This window comes from Synchiropus splendidus, chromosome 2 (genome assembly GCF_027744825.2).
Source record: "Synchiropus splendidus isolate RoL2022-P1 chromosome 2, RoL_Sspl_1.0, whole genome shotgun sequence".
NCBI classification, from domain to species: domain Eukaryota; kingdom Metazoa; phylum Chordata; class Actinopteri; order Syngnathiformes; family Callionymidae; genus Synchiropus; species Synchiropus splendidus.
In genome coordinates, this window is record NC_071335.1 from 20625786 (window position 1) to 20649151 (window position 23366).

General features: G+C 45.8%; 1 protein-coding gene across 1 annotated transcript; it reads left to right on the plus strand.

The window, feature by feature from the left end:
• Positions 1 to 7487: 7487 nt before the first annotated feature.
• si:dkey-117m1.4 (uncharacterized) lies at positions 7488 to 21773 on the plus strand. The gene is made up of 9 exons (XM_053857600.1): positions 7488 to 7620; positions 13801 to 13886; positions 14064 to 14139; positions 14353 to 14689; positions 15171 to 15239; positions 16871 to 17745; positions 17830 to 18656; positions 19346 to 19573; positions 20521 to 21773. Exons 1-9 carry the CDS (start codon positions 7526 to 7528, stop codon positions 20772 to 20774), a joined length of 2847 nt encoding a protein of 948 aa, XP_053713575.1. The 5' UTR covers positions 7488 to 7525; the 3' UTR covers positions 20775 to 21773.
• The last annotated feature ends 1593 nt before the right edge of the window (positions 21774 to 23366 follow it).

The following is a 23366-nucleotide window of genomic DNA, read 5'->3' on the forward strand; positions in this document are numbered from 1 at the left end:
TTCAAGTTTTTTTTTATCACCTTAATTCAACTAAAGCTCCTTTAATGTCTTGAAAATATTTGTTTAAGAATTTCAAGTACATTCAGAGTGGTGGAAACCCTGGCCATTGTGTAGTGAAAATCCCCCCTGAACCAAAGCAAACAGATGCTTTTGTTTGCTTTTGTTCAGGGAGGATTCCTCCATGTTTGTTGTTGTTGTTATCATCCTAGCTGCAACGTGTCTTGTGCATCAGTGTGATCAGTGGACCAGGAACTCCTGCACTTACAAAGGTTCCTTGTCATTATATATATATATATATATATATATATATATATATATATATATATATATATATATATATATATATATATATATATATATATTTTTTTTTTTTTTTTTTTTTTTTTTTTTAAGTGACCTTTTTAGTCCTGCATATATTTTGTCTGTCAAACCATTTTTAAATCACTGAATGGACAGCAGGTTTGCAGTAACTTTTAGGATCTCACCTGCTCAACACACTTTCTATTTATTGATTTACTTATTATGTTTTGCAGTGGAATTTGCAAACTGACTGTTAGCCCCACAGGCGAACACCAAGTACCTCATTCCCTCTTTGGTGCAGGTAAAATTCGCTGGAGATTTAACTCTCTTTGAGTTGCCAAACCATAAATCACAAAATGTGCCACTTTCCGGAGCCAAATTGACTGAAGTAAATGAGTAAAGTGACAGCGACTGATTTGACAAGTGGCAATAGTTAAAAATAATATTGTTGTCAAAATTGGTATTGGATGAATGGGTGGAACCAAATCTGCCCCTAGCGGACACACAGTGTATGGCACTAACTTCATTTTTCACCGGCAAGAAAGTCATTCATGAATGGCTGGTTCACTCAGACGTCACTTGACTTCTGTCAAAAGCTCTTTAAACTTTGTGTCAGCACTTTGTTTACCCCTGAATCACAAACAAGCTTGGTTGGCTGTTGAAGTGAGTTTGTTCGGAGGTGAGTCACCGTGACATCACATCCTGTCCTGTCATGTGTATGATCAAGGGAACATGCTTGCCGTGCACACCCGACTCAAGAGCTCATTTCCCAATCTTCCGAAATTGATGTGGAACACTCCGACCCTGTGCCTCACTTCATTCAAGTCTCATTCATACTCTCAGCCAGTTTCAGATGCAAACATCACTTCACTGTCATGAAGCTTCACCAAACTCCAGGCCAAGACGCCAGGATCCAACCCGCCTTTCATGTGCCCTGCGATGCTCTAAATATGGTTAGAAATATCATTCACTAGTGCTGTAGTACCAACAACAGTTGCAGATATGTTTTCACCCCACATCATATTGCATATTTATGAAAAAATCTTGAGTCATCAATATGTTTTTAGACAAACACAGGGAGAACAAGCCGACTCCACACAGGAGGACGGCAAGGTGCCGTAGGCTGCTTTTGAACATATGACTGTCCTGCTGTCGCACGGAGCACCTGCTGCATTTGTTGCTATTAACGCCTCCTATGACAAGTCTATGTGCCGTCATCAACCGAACACAACTTCCTTCAGGCTCCATGAGTTTTCGAGAGCTTTGTAAAATAGGGCTTACACTCAAAATATACATTCATTTTAGGACCTATAGACATGTGAGACAAAACTAATTTTAAGTGTCACTGTTTAGTTTTCTTATAAACAGCTATGTATTGAACCAAAGTGTGTCATAGTCGAGGCCCAGGGGCCAAATCCGGCCCTTTGTGCAAGCACCTGAAATGCTCCTTTCAAGTGCACGATGAGGCATAGAATATGAGAGGATCATGACTCCAGGAAAATTAGCAAGGTGTTCCTGACGATATTCATGTGTTTTTTTCATCCTATTGATGATGCTGTTACTGCTAGCATGAATAGCATGAAGCATGAAGAAACTTTTTGAAGCGTTTTGACGCACCAAAACAAACCGAAAGCTTGTGAAATGACATGAAAACATGTGATCATCACAAAAATATTTATTTGTCAGCTAAGACTCCAACGAGCAGCAGCACCAGGCTCAAGTCATATTCATCAAATGTATTAAAGAAAAAGAAAAAAGAAGAAAAAGAAAAAAATACTGTAAACAAAATAAAAATAAACTGTAAACAAGACCTAAGTAAAGTGCAAATGAAAGCATAGCTGTAAATTTTAAAATTAATTTTAAAAACTGCTTCAACAGGTGCTTTCATGAAATTGATGCTAACTATTGCAGGTTCGCGGCTCTCTTCTTCAGCTTCTTTGAGGCTTAAGTCAATGGAAAGACAAACTACTGCCACCAGGGCGGTGTATTAAAACTGCGGGTCTCGAGCCGTGTATTAAAAGTGAGGGTCTCGAGCCCTTCGTGGGTCACAGCAATCTGAAATATGGCCTCTTAAGGGTTTACATTCTGCTCCTCGGATTCAGAAGAGCAGCAATGTGTGCGAGAACTTCTGCCTGATGGAGTCGTCGCAGCATTATTGGTGACAGAAAACCCTCACACCGAAGTTTATCTCGGAGAGCTTGGAGAGGTCTTGGGCTGGAGATCAGACTTGCATGTGGTGGCATCAATTCAAATTTAAATAGGGTCGACAGGCAGATGTGATCCAGGAAAACTGGGGTGTCTTTAAATGGAGGTCAACTGAGGGCTACTGGAGAGGATGAACCTTGTGCTCCTGAAGTGAAGCGCTCGGAGGGGGCCACTTCACAGGTTGACTGTGTCTGTGTTTCTTGGTTTGTGTGCGTTATTGACAGGGGAGTTGCCGTTGATGTGGAGCAGAGGGCGGAGAGCAGGCTTGTTCATACTACTTTGAGGGGGACCAGTTCTTGACAAAGCACTATCCTGGTGGGGACCTTATGCCCTCATGGGGACCAGTCCCCACAGGTCCAGACCTCAATTTGATGATGAAGACATCAAAATAACAGTGTTATTATTATTATAACTGGGTTTCAGTTTGGTGCAGCGTCTTGGTTAAGGTTGTTTTGGATGGTTAGGTTTAGGGGGAGAGGCTGGGGAAAGGGTTATGGCCATGAGAAACCTCACAGTGTCCCCACAAGGATAGCAATACTGATGTGACTGTGTGTGTGTGTGTGTGTGTATGTGGTGGGAGAGAGACGTGTGTGAGGGAAGGAGTGTGTAGCAAGAGAGAAAATATGCGTAACAGGGAAAGAGAAAATTGGGTGTGTGTCATGCGCTTGTGTGTGTGTGTGTGTGTTTGTGTGTGAGTGAGAGAGAGAGAGAGAGAGACAGAGAAAAAGGAGAAGGGGAGAGAGGGCAAAAACAGTGTGTGTGTGAGAGAGAGAGAGACAGAAAGACAGACAGAGACAGACAGGCAGAGGGAGGGGAGTGAGTGCGGGCAGATGAGAATGTGTGTGCGTGTGAGTGTGAGTGTGTGTGTGTGAGAGAGAGAGGAGCAGAGCAAGGGAGGGTGTGTGTGCGTGAGAGAGTGTGTGTGTTACAGATGAAAGTGTGCAGAGACATGTGTTTCTGCGTGAGTGAGACGGAGTAGCAGAGCCAGGGAAGGTGTGTGTTGCTCTGATGAAGTGTGCATGTGTGTGTTTGCATGTGTCTGAGAGTGCAGCAGCGCAAGGAAGGTGTGTGTGGGTGTGTGTGCGTGTGTTGCAGTGATGAAGTGTGTAGAGACTATTGTGTGTGTGTGTGTGTGAAGTGAGAGAGAATAGCAATGCAGGGGAGGGTGTGTGTTCTGATGAAGGTGTGCACAGGCACTTGTGTTTGTGTGAGATGAGCTGAGCAGCCGAGGGTGTGTGTTCTTGTGCGTTCAGAGATTCAATGTGCGCAAAGACGAGTTTGTGAGAAAGACAAGCAATGCAGGGTGGTTGGCGTGTGTGTGTGTGTACATGCATTAATATTCTTGTGTGGACCAATCTTTGACAAGACACTGATCGTGTGAGGACATTTTGGCCGGTCCACATAGAGTTTTCAGGGGGAAAATGTCAAAATAACTGGGCCATGATAAGTGGGTTTCAGTTTCCTGGTTAAGATTAGCCATGTGTTTTTGGATGGTTACGGCTGGTGTGGATGGTGAGAGACTGAGGAAAAGGTTATGGCAATGAGGGGTCCTCATGAGGACCGAGATACAAGTATGCGTGTGTATGTGTAGTGTGTCTGCAGGCCTGTGTGTGTGGATTGAGTGGGTGTGTGTTCAGTGACTACGTGCGCAGTCATGTGTTGGCGTGACAGGAGGAAAGAGTGTGTGTGTGTACGAGTGTGTGCTCCACGGTAAAGAGTGAATAAACAAGTAAAGAAAAAAGTGAGAGAGGATATGTGTGTGTGTGTGTGAGACGAGAGAGGAAAGGAGTGGGGGAAGGGTGACAGAGGAAAAAGTGTGTGTGTGTGTGTGTGTGTGTGTGTGTTAGCGTGGGTTCATGGCTGTGTGTGTGTGTGTGTGCGTGTGAGAGAGAGAGAGACAGACACAGTGTGTGCTGGTGTGGTGTGTGCAGGTATATCTTATTCTGTGGGGACCAGAGCTGTTTGCAAACTTCCACAGTGGAGACTCATTCTGAGCGCTCTCCTATGAAGCCTACACATTTTACTAGTTAAAGTCTTTGTCCATCAGTGCCATGTCTTCTGCAGTGAACACATGAAATATAGGATATGAATGTGTGTTTTCTTGTCTCTAAATATTAGAATTTTCTGAATGCTTTTGTGCAGTGTGTAGAAAAGGATCTGTGCAATGCGTGCGAGAGAGTGGTTATAAAGAAAAAAAGTGTGTCCCCACTTCTCAGCCTGTTTGAGTATTTGTGTGAGAGTGTGTGTGTCTGTGTGTGTGTGTGTGTGTGCGCCTGCGTAGGAGGGCATGTGAATGTTTGTGTGTGACTGTGTGTGTGTGTCGATAGAGGGGGAAGGGTGGTGTGTGTGTGTGTGTACGCTTGTTTATACTGCCTCGTGGGGACCAATTATTGACAAAACACTATCCACGTGGGGACCTTATATCTTCGTGGGGACCTTTTGCCGGTCCTCACAGGTCCAAACCTCAATTGCAGGATGAAGACTTCAAAATAACTAGGTGATTATAACCAGGTTTCAGTTTGGTTCAGAGTCCTGGTTCAGGTGAGCCATGTGTTTTGGAGGGTTAGGTTTAGGGTGAGAGGCTGGGGAAAGGGTGATGGCAACGAGAGGTCCCCACAAGGACAGAAATACAAACATCTGTGTACATGCTTCACCCAAAATTGGGGACATTTTTCAGCATACACATCAGTAGAATGGGGACACAAATTGGGGGGCCCCAATTACACGAGCTTTGGAGGATTGAAACTTCAAAGTAACTGGATCGATATATTTGGGTTAAGTGCGGTCAAAAGTCCAGGTTAAGGTTAGCCAAGTGTTTTGGATGGTTGGGTTCAGGGTGGGAGGCTGGGGAAGTGGTCCCCAAAAGTTGGTGAAACAAACGTGTGTGTGTGTGTGTGTGCGAGGGCGTGTGGACCTCGGTTAATGGTCTATAAGAGAGTTTTGCTGTGTGAATATGTGTGTGGGTTTGGTGGAGTTTTGGTTGGCTGTGTGTGCGTCAGTGCGTCTGCTGACGTGTTGCTGTAGGAACTGTGTGCAAGTAGTCCGTGAACCACAACCTGTGTTTGCTGTGTGTAGAAGTGTGAGCACACACACACACATACACACACACGCTTGATTACCATAGTAAACCGTTGGACCTACAAACACACAACTGAAGTTCCATCGTATCTCAGAATGGCAAGGTCACCGGGGCTGTTCCTTGCCTGACCTTTGACCAGATGGAAGGGAGTCTACCAGCTACAACTACCTCTAAATATGGCAGGTATCAATGGCTAAGTTGGAGATCACAGTGGTTTCTAATTTTAACCGGTGAGACCAAGGATAGCTCCAGGCAGCAGCATCATCATCAGAACTTCACTTGCAGACTGAGCCTCTCTGAAGAGCCGAGTCCAGGTGAAAACAGGAGGACGGTCTTTCAAACCCGTGGGGTTACAGAGAAGGAGTCAGCTGCCTCGTCCTTCTCTACCAAGGTGGCAGAATTTATTAAAGAGCCTTCCGGACCTCACAGATGCTCATGGCTGTGCTCAAATTGAAACTCTTCAGATTAGAATAAAATGTCTGTATCATAAAAGTATTTTTTTTTAATTCAAAGGTCTATAGTTTTTGTAATCGAAGTAGCAGTTTCAACATCTTGAGATACAGGTGACTTGCGTCGGAATCCTCCACGGTGATGTTCTCCTGCCAGTCATGCGTGCAGGGAACTCCTCAGAAATGAAGTGCCTGCAGGGGACCTGGACTCCCTGTGCCCTGCTGGGTGACCTGCCTCCTCACACCCAACAGGGTAAGCCACCAGGAACACAACCACCTGGTGGAGAATGTTGGGCACAGCTCCTTCCTTAGCAGGAGAAACCGTCACAAAGTCCTCAGTGATGAAGTCCTTGTTGCTCTCAACAAGACCCCAAATGGACTGAATTTCTTCTCTTTGTTTTTATATCTTCTTCCTCATCTCATTGGGAAATGTTTCCAATTCTCCAGACAAGCAGACCACTTGTTGCTGGAGTGCCACTGAGCAAATTGTCCTGACCGCAGCGCAGTGCTGCAGCTCCAGCTCATCCTGAAGATAATCTGGAACATCTCCAAAATGTTTCTGGGCCTTCTCTTATGAAATACACAGCAGTTTTTTTTTTCAAGTAACCAAACCAAACATTTGAATGAGAAAACTCTTGTCAGTCTTTAATCGTTCTACTTAGGAAAAACAGGCAGGAATTGAATCTGAGTTTAGATACTCTGCTAAAGTGATGTATCATCAGAAGGTTGAGGCTCCTCACTTCAGCAGGTGGAGCACCACACCAGCGTCACTACACCTGGTGATGCTGCAGTTGCTCTGCTTTAAGGAAGCTGTGGTGGATCCTGTGGCTAAAGGAACTTGGCACAACAAACAAATGAATTCACTCACATTTACTGAAATAGCTTTGCATAGACAGTACGTCTGTTTACTTTGTTCAAGCACGACATGTTTGTCATGTTTGAAGCTATGGCGATAATGACATGAAATATAAGTTAATATTGACGCCCATTAAATAAGTCATCAATGTAACTAAGAAACATAGCATGTGGTAATAAAACATTGCTCTTGTTGCCATGATCCGTTGTGATTAATATGTTAAAATGAGGCTTGTTTTCGACAGTGACTAATGACAGACAGTTCCTTTCTTTGATCGTTAGTTACATTGAAAGAGACCCGTTGATCAATCTCCTCAGAAGCGCATTACTTTTTTCAACCGCTTGCTGGACGCAACCATTCACAAGCAGGCGGGGAGGGGGAGACGGTATTCGGTGAATGGCACATTCCTAATTGGTGCTCATCGACATTATATCCGTGTCAGTTGTTTTTAATTGAACCCCTGGTCTTTAATTGTGTATGTGAATAAAAGACTGTTCTAAGTGGAAAGTGAATGGTTCGCTTTCACGCCAAGTGGCATGTACACCTCCGCTCCAGTTCGTTGGTAGCGGCTGCAATAACCTTGGTTGAGCCAGTCGGTCTGGCGGAGTTGAGGCTGAGCGCTGCTGCAGCGGGAACATGGCGGAGACTGTGAGCTCCGTCTTCGACAACCAGGACACGCACAGCCCGGACAGCGACGGGGAAGGCACGAGACCGGCACCGCCACTCCGAGGGTAGGGACACACAGCCTGAAGGAGGCGCTCGTGGTGGTCTTGCTTAGTGGCAACAACGCTCGGGTGGGTGTGTACGCGCCTGGACGGTCGCGATGTTTTGGTGATGCCAAAGTAGTAATACGCAACTTGTTGTCAAAGTACGTTGATAAGGCGCTTTATTGAATTAGCTGCACGAGACACTCCGGTATTTATTTTCAGTGTGGTCCAACTTACTGGGCTCGGGGCGCGTGCGACAGTGCGCCTGCCACTCAACTCACCTTTGCCTGAGTGATTGACAGATGGACGTGATGATGGACGGATTCGTAGCTGGTGTGTTTATGAATGAGAAGAACGTCATTTCACAGTTGTGTTTATGAGGCTGACCTCTTCGTTTAAACGTGTTCGCTTAAGTAATCCGTCTGTGTTTAGTTTGAGAGGAAAAGTTAGTGTCGCTAAATCTTATGATGCAGCGGTTTGTGGATGGTAAAGACAATGTTGGGATGAATAGGGAGTGTGTGCGTGTGTGTGCGTGTGTGTGTGTGAGAGAGAGAGAGGCGAGCTGTGGAGCGCGTGCTCCCTCGTGTATGCGTGTGTGTGTTTGAGAGTGGGAGACACACACAGGGAGGGGTGGAGTGCGTGAGAGAGACGCGAGCGAGCTTTCTCTCTGGCTGTGTGTGCGCGCGCGTGTGTGTGTGATGATCAGGTATTCCTTATGTTGTGGAGACATGAATCATTTCACCTGTTTCATTTGGCTTGGCCATTTCAACTTTTTGATCATAACGATAGGTGCGTCACCCGAAAGGTGAGTCAGCTGACTTGAACTGCAGGTAGAGCTTGGACAAGTGGTCGGAAGATGAGGATGTGTTAACTCATGCAACATCTTCTGACACACACGTTCATGTGGGAGAATTACAGACACACACTCTCTTCCCCTCCCATCTCTGTGCCTGCAATACACACACACACACACAGACGCACACACACACACTCTCGTTTCTATCCCCCTCCCAACTCTTTCTGCTTCACACACACACACACACACACACACGCGCACACACACACAGAAAACGGAGGGAAAATCTCTCTTGGACTCAGACGTGCACGTAGATAGTGTGTGTGTGAGGGGGAATGGTGTGTGTGTGAGGAATGGAGCTGAGAGAAGGAGGGGTGTGTGCGTGTGTGTGTGTCTGTCTGTCTGTCTGTCTGTGTGTGTGTGCGTGTGTGTGTGTGTGTGTGTGTGAGAGAGAGAGAGAGAGTGTGTGTCAGAGAAGGACCAGAGAAGGAGGGGCGTGTGTGTGTGTGTGTGTGAGAGAGAGAGAAGCTCAGATGGAGGGTGTGTGTATGCGTGTGTGTGTGTGTGTGTGTGTGTGTGTGTGTAGGGGGGTGGGGAGTGGTGTGCGTGACAGTGTCTGTGTAGGGGAGATGTGGTGAGGGTGTGTGTGTGTGCATAAGATGGTGTGTGAATGGTTTATACATGTGTTATGACCACGTTTGTGAGCAGTAATGACTTTTTTGCTTGTGTGCTTGTACATGTGTCTGCATGTGGCGTGACAAGTGTTGCATGGCTACGTGTGTGAGAGGAAAGTAAGGGACACTAGTTTTGAGTCAAGTTGGGGACTGTGACAGACATGTGCTTGTTGTGTGTATCTTCAGTGTTGTACTTGAGAGTGATCATATGAAGTGTGTGTGTGAGACAGATAGAGGGGAAGTGTGTTAGAGGCACAGGGAAGGGGAGGGGAGAGAGTGTGTGTGTGTGTTTGTGCATGTGTTTGTTAGACTGGTGGGGGAGGGAGTGTGTGTGTGTGTGTGTGTGTGTGAGAGAGAGAGAGAGAGAGTGGGAGAGATTGTGTGTGTGTGTGCGTGTGTGTTAAACAGTGATGGGAGGGGGAGAGGTGTGTGTGTGTGTAAAGTAGACAGAGACGGGAGGGGAACTGTGTGTGTGTGTGCGTGTGCATGTGTGCATACGCTTGCAGACAGAGTTGGGAGGGGAAGAGTGTGCGTGTGTGTGCATGTCAGAAAGACTGAAGAGGAAGAATGAAAGATGAAGTGTGTTTGTTTGTGTGTGCATGTGTGTGTTTGTGTCTCACACACACTCACATGCACACACTCGCATTCACACACTCTTGCAGTCACAGTCACACACACACATTCACACTCACACAAACATTCACAATCACTGGTTTATCTATTCTTACTCTTTGGTCGGTCCTAACAAGGTTGAGCCTGAATCTTAATCTGAGACTTAAAACTTGTCTGTGTGTGCTACGTGTGCGAGTGTCTTGTTGGACTTCTTGATCGATAATAGCTGAGGTTTCATGCTGTACCATGAGACAATGACCCTTAAAGTACCATATGCTCTGCAACATTTGTTGAATTGTTAAACCTACTCCCGCAGGGGTCACTGACCTTTCAATCTGCAAGCTTCTCAAAACTTGTGAGCAATGAATAATCCAAAGAGCTACCAGATGATCCATAAAGTTCAGTGTTAAACTGTAAACTGAACTGTTTTCAATAATGTTCATCTCTTTGAAGACATCAATGGCCTTCATGAATCAGTCTTCACAATAATACACACTGAGATATATCTACATGCAACATAAACCTAAACCCAAACCTAAACCTACAGCTATTCAAACTAAACGTTTGGGTCGGTAGATTCATGTTCATGACATCACAGTTGGGGAACGCTGTGTTGTTAGCCTTGAGTGCGAGGAATCCCTGTTGTGATATTTTACTGCCTCGATATTCATCTGCGAGTTATCGTGAAGGGTTTTTCAATTGAAGTGAAGCCTCAAATGGAGTTCAGGGTTCGTCCAGAGGCTACAGCAAGGCTTACACAGTGGCACACATTTCTGAAGAATCTGATCTGGACTTGTTGTTCCAAAAGGGTTTGTCCCTGGGTTTACGTCTTGTTACCATCAGAACTTTTTACTTCTTAAAGCAGGGCTTTTTTTTACTGAGTCCTTTCATTTCAGCTGCTTAATTCAGATACATAAAATGGAAAAAATGATTTCAGGAATGGAACAATAAAATCTTTGGTGGTGTTTATGGACAGGACATGGTTCTCGTCCGGAAAATGATGGATTGCTCGCTTGAGGTGAGAAATGAGCTCCTGCCTCAAGTGGAGAAGTTTAAGTATCTTGTGGTCTTGTTCTCGAGTGGGGGGTAAGGGAATTGGAGATTGGTCAGCAAATCGTCGCAGAGCGAGCTGAGCCAAAGGGCAATGCTCTCTATTTACTGATCAATCTTCAACTTAGAACTGGATCCCGGATCCAAGTGGCTTTTCTCCGACAGGTGGCGGGCATCTCCTTTTGAGATATGCTGAGGAGTTCTGTCACTTGTGCTGCTGCTTCTCGGCGTTGAGAGTAGTCAGTTGAGGAGGCATCTCATGAGGACGCCCTGTGGAGGCCAACCTCTGGAGGTGTTTGAAGCACTGTTTGGGAGGAGACCGAGGAGTCAACCCAAGACCAGGAGGAGGGATTATCTCTACACCTGCCTGGGAGCATCTCAGGATCACCCAGTCGGAGCTGGTGGATGTTGTCCGGGAGAAGGGAGTTTGGCACAACCTTCTGAAGCTGCTGCCCCTCGACCTGACAACTGATAGACAGATGAGGACGGATGGATGGTTTTGAGACAGAAATGTAGATTTCAATTGCAGAAGGTACACTTGTGTTTAAAGAGGTGTGTGTTACATTGCTGTAAGGAAGAAAACAAGAGTGTCTGTTTTAGAGAGTGCGCACATAAGCTTTAACCAAGTGGAGATGGGTTTGCAACATTGGAAGTTGTTGCTAAGTGTGTGGAGGTGGTTGCTTTGTGAGTCTATTCTGTTTGTGTACTTCTGAAAAGACAGTTGTGCCCATGTGTGCGCACATCTGTCAGTCACGTCAGCTGACCTGTGTGTGTGTGTGTGTGTGTGTGTGCACGGACATGTTTGTTCTGCAGTCAGTGGGAAAGGAGGTGTGTGTGTGAGTCATTGGCAACACAAACACAAGGTGAGTGTGTGTGCTCCTACACAAGGGCAGTGTACATTTGTGTTTGTGTGTCATATGGAGGGAGAGGGTGTTTTTGCGTCTGCTTTGTGTAAGAAAAAACAAAGAAGAGTGTATTTTGTGCGCTGTGTTGTTGCTCAAAGGTGATTTAGCTAAGTGTGTGTGGGTGGGTTGGTATATGTGATACGGGGGTACTGTGGAGGAACAATGTTTCATTTTGGGGATTTTTAAATTTTGTGTTTGTTCATGCCTGGTTTGCGTGCGCAGAATTAGAAAGGTACGGGATTGTGTTGAAATCCCTCAAATGTTTGTGTGTGAAAGTGGAAAGGTGTGTGTGCGTGCGTGTGTAGAAGGAACATGAGACTGTGGGTTTGGTTATCTGAGAGAGAAACTGAGCACTAGAGAGAGAGAGCATGCGTGTCAGAGTGTGCGTGTGTGTGTTCGTTCCTGTTGGTCAGCTCTGTGTGTGTGTGTGTGTGTGGACATATGTGTGTGTGTGTGAGCTCTAAGTGAGAGGGGGAGGGTGTGTGTGTGCGTGTTTGTGAGCTTGACTCAGGATATTTGTGTGTGTGTGTAGTGTGTTTGTATGTGTGTGCGCATGCATATTTATGTGGGTGTGTGTGATTGACTGTGTTTGTTAGCATGGTAGTGTGTACGTGTGTCAGCTAGTGAGGGGGAGGGGTGTTTAAGTGTGTTTGTTTGTGCGTGTTCCTGCTTATGTAGTTCTTCATTAGCTGGGAAGATAGTTGAACCAGAGTTTGGTAGCTGTGAGTGTGTGTGCGTGTGAGTGCGAACTTATAGAGCTATACTAGTGGGGACCAATTCTTGGAAACACACCTCCTAGTGGGGACCTTTTGCTACTTGGGGCTAATGGTGGGGACCTTTTGCTGGTCCTCACGAGGATAATTTTAGGATTAAAGCCTCAAAATAACTGGGTCATTGTGAATGAATTTAAGTTTGGTTTAGGGTAAGGTTAGTGCCATGTGTTTTGGATGGTTGAGTTTGGGCATGAAAGTCAATGAAATGTCCCAATAAAACATAAAAACATGACATGACTGCCTTTGTGTGTGTCTGTGTGTGTTTGTTGGACTTGTGGGAGCCGGAACAGAGATGGCCAATGAAACCAAACTGAAGGGTCTGGTAGGAGCGTGAGGAGGTTGATGGTTCTCAGAATCTTGCTGCGGAACAAAATATCAAACACTATAAAAAGTCACTTGGTCTTCATTCTGGACTGCAGATGAGGATTTTGTGCAATGGAGGAGCAAACCACAAAACTAACAGTCAAGAGAAAGACACAACGAGCAGAGTCAAACACACAAATGTTTTCTAACCTGGCTGAGCAGACTCAAGTTCAAGGTCCAGATCATATCTTCCTCATCTGTGTGTCTCATGGCCGAGTTCTCCAAGAGATGACACCAGAAAGCCTGAAAAACGTATTATACAGAACAGCATTTTTAGCTTCACAAATATAGAGGGCGTGGAGCGATGCCAAGGGGGTCACATGTGACCTCGGAACATACTTTTTGCCGCACTAGAATACAGTGTCATTGCACATCCGCTCATGATTTTTTTATTTCTTTTCAGGGAAATTGGTGCACTTTAAGTCTAAGTTATTCTTTATTGTAAGTTGATGTATATTACTTTCTAAGATACAATGCTATGCCGAGGTTTACTTGTGATAGTTTTATAGACAAATGATACTATTGACAGAGGCGGCAAAGAGTTGGGGGCGCGAAACGTTCACTTCTTCCTGAGGTAGGCGCAACAGAAGATAGTTGAGAAGCATTGCTCTAGTCACACACGGAACATGTTATCACTTCTATCGCTGAACGCATGTTGAAGTTACTTCTGGCAGCCTGAGACCTGTGCAATTGTGAGTTGTTGAGGATGTCAGGATGACATTGGTGCATCAGTCTTCGGTCTAGTTTGGAACTCGACGAGAATGGTGTTACCATGGTAGCATCTACTCGCACATGGCAAGAGCGAAATGTCAGAGGTCATATTGATGCTTGCTTGTGATAGATTGATGATGGCTTGTTTTAGCTAAAAGGTCTATCATAAGAGGTTCATAATGTTTTGTTACACCGAGTAATGCTGGTTATATCTGATGATCATGGAGGTTGATGTGGATATTATTGCTCCACAGGTTACCATTACCCTCTCGATCAATGTGTGTATGGATTTGCTGAGCGTGCATTTCTGTCTTCCCTAGACGAGGCTGTGGAAGGAAGAGAAAAGGAACGCCTGTGAAAGTCTTTGTTTCACCAGCCGAAGAGAACAACACTGGCCACAGCGCAGGTGTGTTTGTGTGTCGCCGAGCGTGTGCTACATCTGCATGGCCCATACCAGTGCCGGCGCTAATGTGTCTGTCTGTCACGCATGTGTGACCTACTTTAGTGTGTGTGCTGGGTGGAAGCAAGTGTGTATGCGTGTACACATGTAATCCCTTTATACCTACTGCTGGTTTATTTACAGGTGATCCGAAAGAATCAGCAGAGCGCCAACACCAGACACCTGATGTGCTGGTGTCGGACTCAGATCCTCACAGCTGGTTCGTACCTTTTTATTCGCTCAAAAGTTTCATGTCGCTTTTTTCTGGTGCACCTTTGCTTTTGGTGAGATCCAGAAGAGTGTTGACCAAGTAAGGTCCAACATTATTATGATATCTAGTATATGTTTTTAATGTCTCAAATTACAATACAAGAAGTTAGTGTCCTATTTTAAGTCAGTTGTCCAGAGAGTTCTTCTTCCTCTGACTTTGCAGTGAGCCTTCAGATCACATCGGCAACAAGGCCCCCTGTGGAAATGAGACCAACTCCAGTTCAGCTTCCACACCAGTCCCAGCTTCGGTCCCCGCTCCAGCACGAACGCCGTCTCCCGCTCCGGCCCTGTCCCTGACACCAGCATCCACGGCCCCAGCCACCCCGGCAGCATCGGCTCCTGCCACATCCGCAAGCTCCTCGCCTCCCTCTCCCAACTGTCGCATCAGAGAGGTTCACTCCGGCAGCCAGGTCCGGCTGGTGGTTATAGCCATTCGTGACATCACCAAGGGGGAGGAGATCACTGTGGACTACAGCCTCACCGAGTGGGGAGAAAACCTGGTCAGTGTTATTTCTGATACCTGCTGGGATGGGTTCAGTTAAATAGAGATCATGCAGATCGATGTAACCATGGATTGAATGGTCATAAATGTTGGATGGAATCGTACACTAAACTTTTCAAGTGCAAGCTTTTATACTAAAATGATGGATTACACACACAGTGGCACACACACACGGTTCCCATAGTGATGGCTGAGCTCCAGCTCCAGTCTACCTTATAGTGCTTCAGCAACAGTAACCATGGTGATTACATGACATCTGCTTTGTTAATTAGCTCATTGGATCGTATCAATTTGCGCTGATGAAACTCAAGTCCTGGTAGATGAATTGCTATAGGAGCATTTGAGCCAGTGTCATCAGAGCTTGATGTTTTCTCTCACATTGAATACAACGGTGACTGTGAAGAAATGAATGTGGCTTCATGGAGGCGACCTAAGGGGCAGCAACAAAGGTTTCAACCCACGTTCTGCCTCTCCCTCAGGGTTACCGGGGTACGTCATCTGCTGTGGAACATGAGTCCAACTCTGACGCTGAGAACAATATCAAAAAGGTAATCTTTATGTCACGTCAAACATATGTCTTCAGCCAGGTAGATAGGTGATGAACACATATTGTTAGCGACGCATGAATTACCAGGGGACACTTGGTTCTCCTATATTCCCCTTCACTTCATTTATTTTCACTAGTTTGGTCTATATATTCCTCTTGATTCTATTAGAACTTTCCACCACATCCTTAGGGGCTCATGTTCCAACACATGGGACTGAGAGCAACAATTTGTGATTCAAAAGATCAAAACATTTGTAAAATGGTCGAGGAGACGAGGCAGGTTGTAGCTACGTCGTAGGAGCTTCCAAAAGGGCCAATTTGACTGGATTCTGAAGCAGAATATTCACACTGCGATGAAGATGTTCAGATGTCCAGAGAGACAAAACCATACCGAAGCCCGATGCTTTGCTTCACCGTGTCCAAGGAAGTAGTGAAGGCATGGTCGTACGTGGTCGAAGCTGCATGGAAAATACCCAGTGGAGCCATCAGCAGTTGTGTTCACGGTGCCGCTGAGTCTGTGTTGGATTCTTACTGGACACATCCTGGGAGCTACTGAAGTCCGCTCTCAAGTGCCATTCAACCTTCTAGGTAGAACAAAGCAACGGTGACAGGATCATCCAAGAAATGGTTAAAAGTGCAAACACACAAACAGCCGCTTTCACTTGTGTGAAATTCCTCAAGATGACTCAAAATGAGAAGGGCGTGCTCGATGACGCCATCAGGAGAGAGTTCCTCCTTGGTCGGAAATGTGGCGTCAGCGACCTGCTGGAGGTTATTTTGGAACGTTCTGCCATGTTCCACCTCCACCCACGCTGCAGATTTGCTGAACTGTGTCCAGTAGTTCCTCCAGTTCCTCCTGTAGTTGCCCCAGATCACATTCTCATAGATACTGATCGATACCGATCACTTATCGATTGACTGGATTTGAACTCAAAATGATGAGACCATCTGTATACATGATGTGAAAATATGAACTATCAAATCATTTTAATTCAGACACTTGTTTCATATACCTCTTGAAGGAGAGGAAAATTCGAAAACCCTTGCAAAATGCAGCAACTATTATGTCGAAAGGACAACTGTGAAACATTTAATTCGAAGTGAGATTAGTCAATTTTGGTGAAGGTCCACCAGACGTTGCCATGTCTGCAAAATATTTACAAACTGGCCACTTGTAGTGGGGCTCAGAGAGAGAAAGCACTCCTCTTCCATCCACTCTGGAGGTTTTCAAAAGTTTCAGATTCAAGTGGCTAACTACGGAAGCTCAGAACTGCCAGTGTGATTGAAACATTTTTGACTTGGCGGTCTTGTAAACTAAATGCTACAGTGCTACAGGCATATATATATATATATATCTATATCTATCTATATCTATCTATCTATCTATCTATCTATCTATCTATCTATCTATCTATCTATATATATATATATATATATATATATATATATATATATATATATATATATATATATATATATATATTAATTTCGTGGGTGCAACTAAGATTTCGGTGCGCTCTTTAGTCTGGAAAATATGGTATATATAAACAACAAAACGCCCCCAACATTCATCCTATTTTGCACAGGAAGTGGAATTGTATTAACTTCTTCTCATCCTTCTCTAACTTCTAGGAGGAGGAGAATGTTCCCCTGACATCCCATCATCAACAGAATTCCGACTACGTCGCCCCTTCCTGGTCGCTCTCCCTCTCCTCCCCCCCGATCTCACACTCTGAGGGCAGTGATGATGAAGACAACCCCTCCGGACGAGGCCGGACGCAGCGGCGGCGCAAAAAACGCCGCGGGACTATCTTAAAGAAAAGGACCCCGCAAACCCCACCTGGACGCTCAACAATAATGCCTCCTCAGCAGCAAGCGTTTGTGCCCACATCGTCCCCCCACTGCGTGTCTCCTTCCTCAGCCAAGTCGGACTTTAAAGCCCCCACGCCCCTCGGCTGCAACAGCAACACCACGAATGTTCCTAAGAAAGGACCGTCTGCCGACTCCATCCGCCAAACGTGTGAATACTGCGGACGCCACTTCCGCTCTTTAGGCCGCCACTTAGACAAGCACCATGCGCACCAGCCAGACGTGTGTTCTGCCCTTGTTGAACGCTACACGCAGATGCCCCACCTAAATACGCAGAACACAAACTTTCTGACAGCTCATCCACACTCCAGGTCCTCACAGAGCCGGGGTGGCGTTCCGGACTTCTCCATGTCTCCACCCCATAGACAGAGTGCAGTGGCAGTGTCCGTCCTAAAGCGGAGTCCGCCCCTTGTGTCCTCGCCGCCACACAAAAAAGGAGTCAAGAGGATAAAGAAGGAGCGGCAGGATGGCGAGGGGAACAAAGGTGTGGATGAAGAGCTGCTGTGCCCTCGGTCAGAGTTGAACCCTCACATGGAAGCAGAGGACAAGGAATATGATGAAGATGAGGAAGAGGGGGAGGAGCATGTGGATGGGGAGGATGACAGCGGTGGCGAGGGGAAGGAACCAGACCTGATGAGGTGACATATTCTATAAATCCACCAACTCAAATAACGTTTTTGGTCTTGTACACGCCTCATTCTCCCTCTGTTCTCCTTTGGTAGTTCTGGCCGTCACCAAATGCTTCCTCTGCTCTCGTCGCTCTCCTCTCTGGTCCTTTACCTGCGGCGGCTGCAGCACTCGGCCTTCTTGTCTCTGTCCCGTCAGCTGCAGTCGTCTGAGGCCTGGCGTCTCCTCTGCCACTCCAGCCTGGCTCTCCTCATCCTGTATAACCGACGGCGAGAGTGTGAGGTCTCCAAGCTTCTGATCTGCGAGTACAGAGCACGTGTCACTCCTCAGTGTCCAGTCCCTGTCCCCCCAGGGGCCCCTCCAGCACTCACCCCACTGGAAGCCTCCTTGTCCCCCTTTGAGCGTCTGGTGCTGCCACACCTGCCCCGAGTGGGTGTTCAAGGAAAACGTGGACGGATTCAGCCTCTCATTCTTCCGCCCCACTGTGAGCCGTGCCTGGAGCTCCTGCTGGAGACCCGGCATGACGTGGGAGTAGACCCAGCCAACCCTTACGTCTTTGCCAGACCGTACCACTCCCCGGCCACGCCACTTCGAGGCACCGACCTGCTGCGCAGCCTGGCCCGCTCCAGTGGGACACGCAACCCCAGAGCGCTGACTCAAACCAGGGTCCGGCGCCAGGTCGCCATCCTCACTCAGCTTCTTCTCCTGGGAGAGGGGGAGGTGGCCGGTCAGGTGGGGGGCGGTGCCGTGGAGCGGCTGGAGAACTTCCTGGAGAAAGAGTACCACGTGACACAGTGCTGCTCTGAAATCGGCCAGGACCCCGGCCTGATGGGGAGAGTCGGCCGAGTCGTGCTGTGTGGAGAGAGGGACGGCGTTCTGTTCAGAGGAATGAGTCTCAACCACATCTGCCTGGAGCTGGACGGTAAGGCGCTCTCGAGGTGCTGACTCGTCAGTTTTGTTTTTCCTGATCAGGATTGTTTTCATCATGACGTATACATGATGTTAGGGAAAATATATTTTGATTTCTTTACATTTTCTTTGGCGCAAAAAACATCCTATATAAATAAATACTTATTTTTAAAAGCAAAATACAATTACTGGAGCTGAAACTCAATTTAAAAACAAATCAGTTTGAAGTGTTGAAAATAGTCCTCATCATCATAATCTCACTTAGTCTCCTTCATATTTTTGGCTGATGGCATCACATGTACAATGTGGTGTGTCTGGAATTGGTGCACTGGAAAATAAATTCAACTGAAAAATTGCTGTAATGTTCTATAGGTCCCCTGTCATTTAAGTTGGGATCTCAATAGATTCAAAATTGTTTTTTTATGGCATTGGTTTTTATCACTATCGGAAATCAAATGTTTGATATTGTCAGTTTGCTGACATTCAATATGCCGATATTGTCCAAACATCCCAATTTATAGTTATATGATATTTCCTACGAACCATTCTGGCTGATGACCATCCATCACACAGTCTTCAGACAGGGGCTGGGTCACATGTCAATGAGTATACAGGTCTTTGCAGCTAAATCGCTACTGACCTGTATATTTTAAGGTTGGCAACACAATTTGTGCAGTTTTTTGAATCTCTGCGCCCTTTCAGTGATGTCGGGAAATTCAGCCGACTCCTTCTCCGAAGGAGAGTCGGATGGCGAGCGCAGCATCGAGATCGACGCACTTCCTGAAGCTGGTATCAACGCCACATCCGCATTACTCTACATGAAGAAGGCCAAAAACAACGGGCGAGTCGGGAGACCAAAGAAAGTCAAGAGCATTGAGCCGCTTCCTCCACTTCTTCCTCCACTACCTGTCAAGAGTCGACGAGGATCAGGTGGGTGGAAATCCCTCTGACATGAGGCCCATCATCATTCATGGTGAAAAGGATTCATTTTCACAACGACTCGATTCACATCGTAGTCGGAAGGTGCTGTATGATTCGAGGATGATACAATACGATTCAATTCAGTGACTCAGTGACTTGAAATCGAGTCAGTAGCCTTGAAGCCAGAAATTCTGTGAAATAACACTTCCTCACTCCGCTACTTCGAGTGACGATTAAAGTTTTGTCAAAGTAAAAGTACAGAAAAACACATTTTTATAAAGTCTGCCATGATTAAATGCACTAACAATTTCCTAATATCCATATAGCTACTTTTTAAAACGATTTCAGATGGATATATATGCTGTTTGGAAGGCGAAAGAGTTGGATCATAGATATTATCGATATTACTACGGGATGAATCGCAATGGTAACTGGTGCCAGGATAGACTGGTAACGATTGAGAGAGCTCAGAAGCAGAGAAAATTCAAGTACTACGTAAAACAAGCCACAAAAAAGGAATTCCTGATTCAAACTGTAGCTCCTCTTTACTCCTGAAGATGGAGCTGCTTGACCGCTTAAATACCAGACACGGCGCAACTAAGCGACCTGACTGTGGTCAGATGTCCTGAAGTGACTGGCTGCACTACTCAAATTGTGCTTAAGATGTCCTCATGTAAATGTCTGTTGCCGGGGAAACTGCCAGACTTTTCTATCCCTGACAAGTGTAGCAAACTTAAGTCTGGTCTGTTGGACTCTGTCTACCAAAAACACTTGTAAACACGCATTCGCTCAGTTCAACTCAACAATTCACTTTTAAAATGACAACCAAAGATGAGATGACCAAGAAGGCACGTTGACCTCTTGACCTCAGATGGGGATTTGAACGACTCTGTAAGATTCTTCTTCAGTCTGATCAGTATGTTTTGACGGCCGTGTCGCCGCCTTCCTCCCCTCAGGCAAACGCGGCGTGTTGAAGAGGCCCTGGTCTGAAGCCGAGCGCGCGGCGGTGGAGGAGCACCTCACGCAGAACATCACAGAGATGCGTGTGCCCGCCAAGGCCGACTGCGAGCGCTGCCTGCAGCAGTGCCCCCTGCTGGTCAGCAACCAGCGTGACTGGCGAGCCATCAAATTCTACTGTCACAACCGCATTCAGCTGCTGAAGAAGAACATGCAGCGCGAGAACGAGCCGCTGCCGCTCCCCGTCTGCTGAGACTGACCCCTTGCACTTCAGCGAGTTGTAGATGTAGCACCTTCTTCTTTTCTCACCCGAGGGATTTTTGAAATCGAAACAGGAGCAGATCAATTCCACTTGTTGCTGCTTTGAGTCTTAAATATCAACTCCAGTCTTTATTTTTGTTTTGTTTTTCCTCTGCTCATGAACGCTTCTCGGTGGGGGGACCCGCTTGTCGTGTGCTGTATCCGTAGTTATTCGTCTCCACCAGTTTCAATGTTAACAAAGGTCATATCTCGGCGTTTAGTTTCACTCTATGACCATTGTGGAGTAGCGTTCGTGTTTCTAGCACTTTGGAGATGAAAACTCAACTGTCTTTTTAGACTAGACGGCTGTTTCCAGTAGACTGTGCAATTCAAAGCTTTTTTTTGTAGGCGGCGACAAAAGCTACTTTTTTTCTACTCAATTGTGAGACAATTAAAATGGCGTTGGAATGTAGAGATCAATACCTAAGATGTTTTTGATAAACGCGTCCGGAGACAGTTCTTGAACCTGCTGGGTGGGACCTGGAAGATTTGTCTTTCTGCCTGTTGCACGTGTTCCAGCAAGCGCTGACGGAGCAGCCCATACGCTGGAGAAACACCAGTCCTGTGCTTGTGTTTAATCTGGCGGCCGTTTTTCAAAAATGAAGGGAAAAAAGGGAAAGTGTCCTGCGCTTTTCAGGTCTGTTGTGTTCAGCGCCCCCCAGTGGCGATTCCCATATACACGCTTTTTTTGCGATCGGTCTTCAACGAAGCATCAAACCGAGTAAATCTCCACAGAGAAACTTGAAATTATCTAAACCGTTCATCAGTTTTTTTGTACTTAATGACCATTATCACTATGGTAACTGGCTGTAATGAACCCATTTCTTTGTGTGTTTTTTTATTTGTACATAATCTTTGTAAATTCCTTATTGAACAGAGAAAAAAATCCTATGACATGCGTTTGATTACTGTGTTCTTTTTTTTTCTTTTTTAAAATAAACTCAGTTTCCAATTCCTTTCAACAAAAATTCTATTTTTTTAATTTAAAAAAAAGGTCTTGGTTGAGGCACCTCTCAATATATTGTAAATTTAAGAGTCGTACAAATGGAATAATACAACGGAATATTTGATGTTTGCAGATGGGTGTGTCAAAAGAAGTAGGCTTCACATCAGTGTGAAGACTCTTGGTTGCTCCCTGAACTTGACCTGATATCTTCATCTCTTCACCTCTTGACCTCAACCCCATGAGAATCACATTCAACAGTTCAAAACTTATTTTCCTGTGAGTGAGCACATTCAGAACTGAAGGTTACATTTTGGAGGTTATTTGGTCGGACATTGACATGGAAAAAAGAACTGCAAAGATTGAGCTTGGTGATCACAGAGGCGATTTTATTTTGTCGTTTCTCTGGTGAGAATAAAAGATGACGCCCAACATTGATAAGCAGCAAGGAATTCTTCAAACATGAAAGAGATCCACCTGAATCACATCACCTTGCGTGTCCAATTTGGAGTTCTCAAACAAACACGCATGTCCACAAACTGCAGTGAAAGCCACATGTGATTTCATTATAATTATTAATTATTTTTGGGGGAGAGGGGTTGGAGGTCTTTAAAATAGATTACATGTGAGCTCTTAAATCCTGCTCGCGCTGTGGAATGCAAATGAAGCCAACCCTGCAGATCTCAACAGACGTTTCATCTATAATAACTGGACTCCAGGACAGAAAACATTGTTGGTGACACTGGCTGACACCAGCAGGGCTGACACTTCGAATACATTTCCTGTATCAGGCTGAATCTTAATGGGCTGATTCTATTTTGTAAACAGCGTGTGGTTCTCAGCAGGACGTCACTGGAGTCTATTAAATGGGTTGTATTCTTTTACTGAAATTTAAGAGGACACAACAGCACTGGGAAATTCAATTGGGCGGCATTATTGCATGGGATGAAATGGCTGATTTAAAGTTATATATATATATGTGTATTGGTACCTGGGTTCTCGACCACAATCTGTTCCAGACGGCCGTTCGAGAAGCCAATTGTTCGAAATCTGAATCGATTTTTTTCCCATTACAATGAATGGAAAAAGAAATAACGCGTTCCAAGCCTTAAAATAGTCTTTTGTAGGAGTGAATGTAGAGTGTGTGCTGCAGGTGGCTGTTCCTCTATGTGTGTGGCCGCTGCATGTGGGAGGGGTTGCCGAGTGAGTGACGTCTCTCCAGAAGGGAAGAGGTGCCCGGTGCGTGTCCAGCTCTGAATGTGCGCTTCTGTGCAGTTTGGCTGTGACAAAGTCATAAACCAAGTCACGCTCTGTCCCAGACTGGCCTCATCCCTGTCCCAGCTCCAGCCCACAACAGGACATCAAACCCTGGAGTGAGCGCTCCAGCACCTCCCCTGTGACACTCTACCACGGTCCAGTGCGGAGACAGGAAAGGTTTTACACCTCAATATGACGAAAAAACAGTCAGTAAATGGAGCTAACGGGACACGTCTGCATACAGAGGCTGTTTGTTTTTTCTGGGGGCGTTCGAGTTCTGGATTTTTGTTCGAAATCCGAAGCCTGCAGTCCAATTTAATAAAAGGAAGGGAAAATGAATTGCTA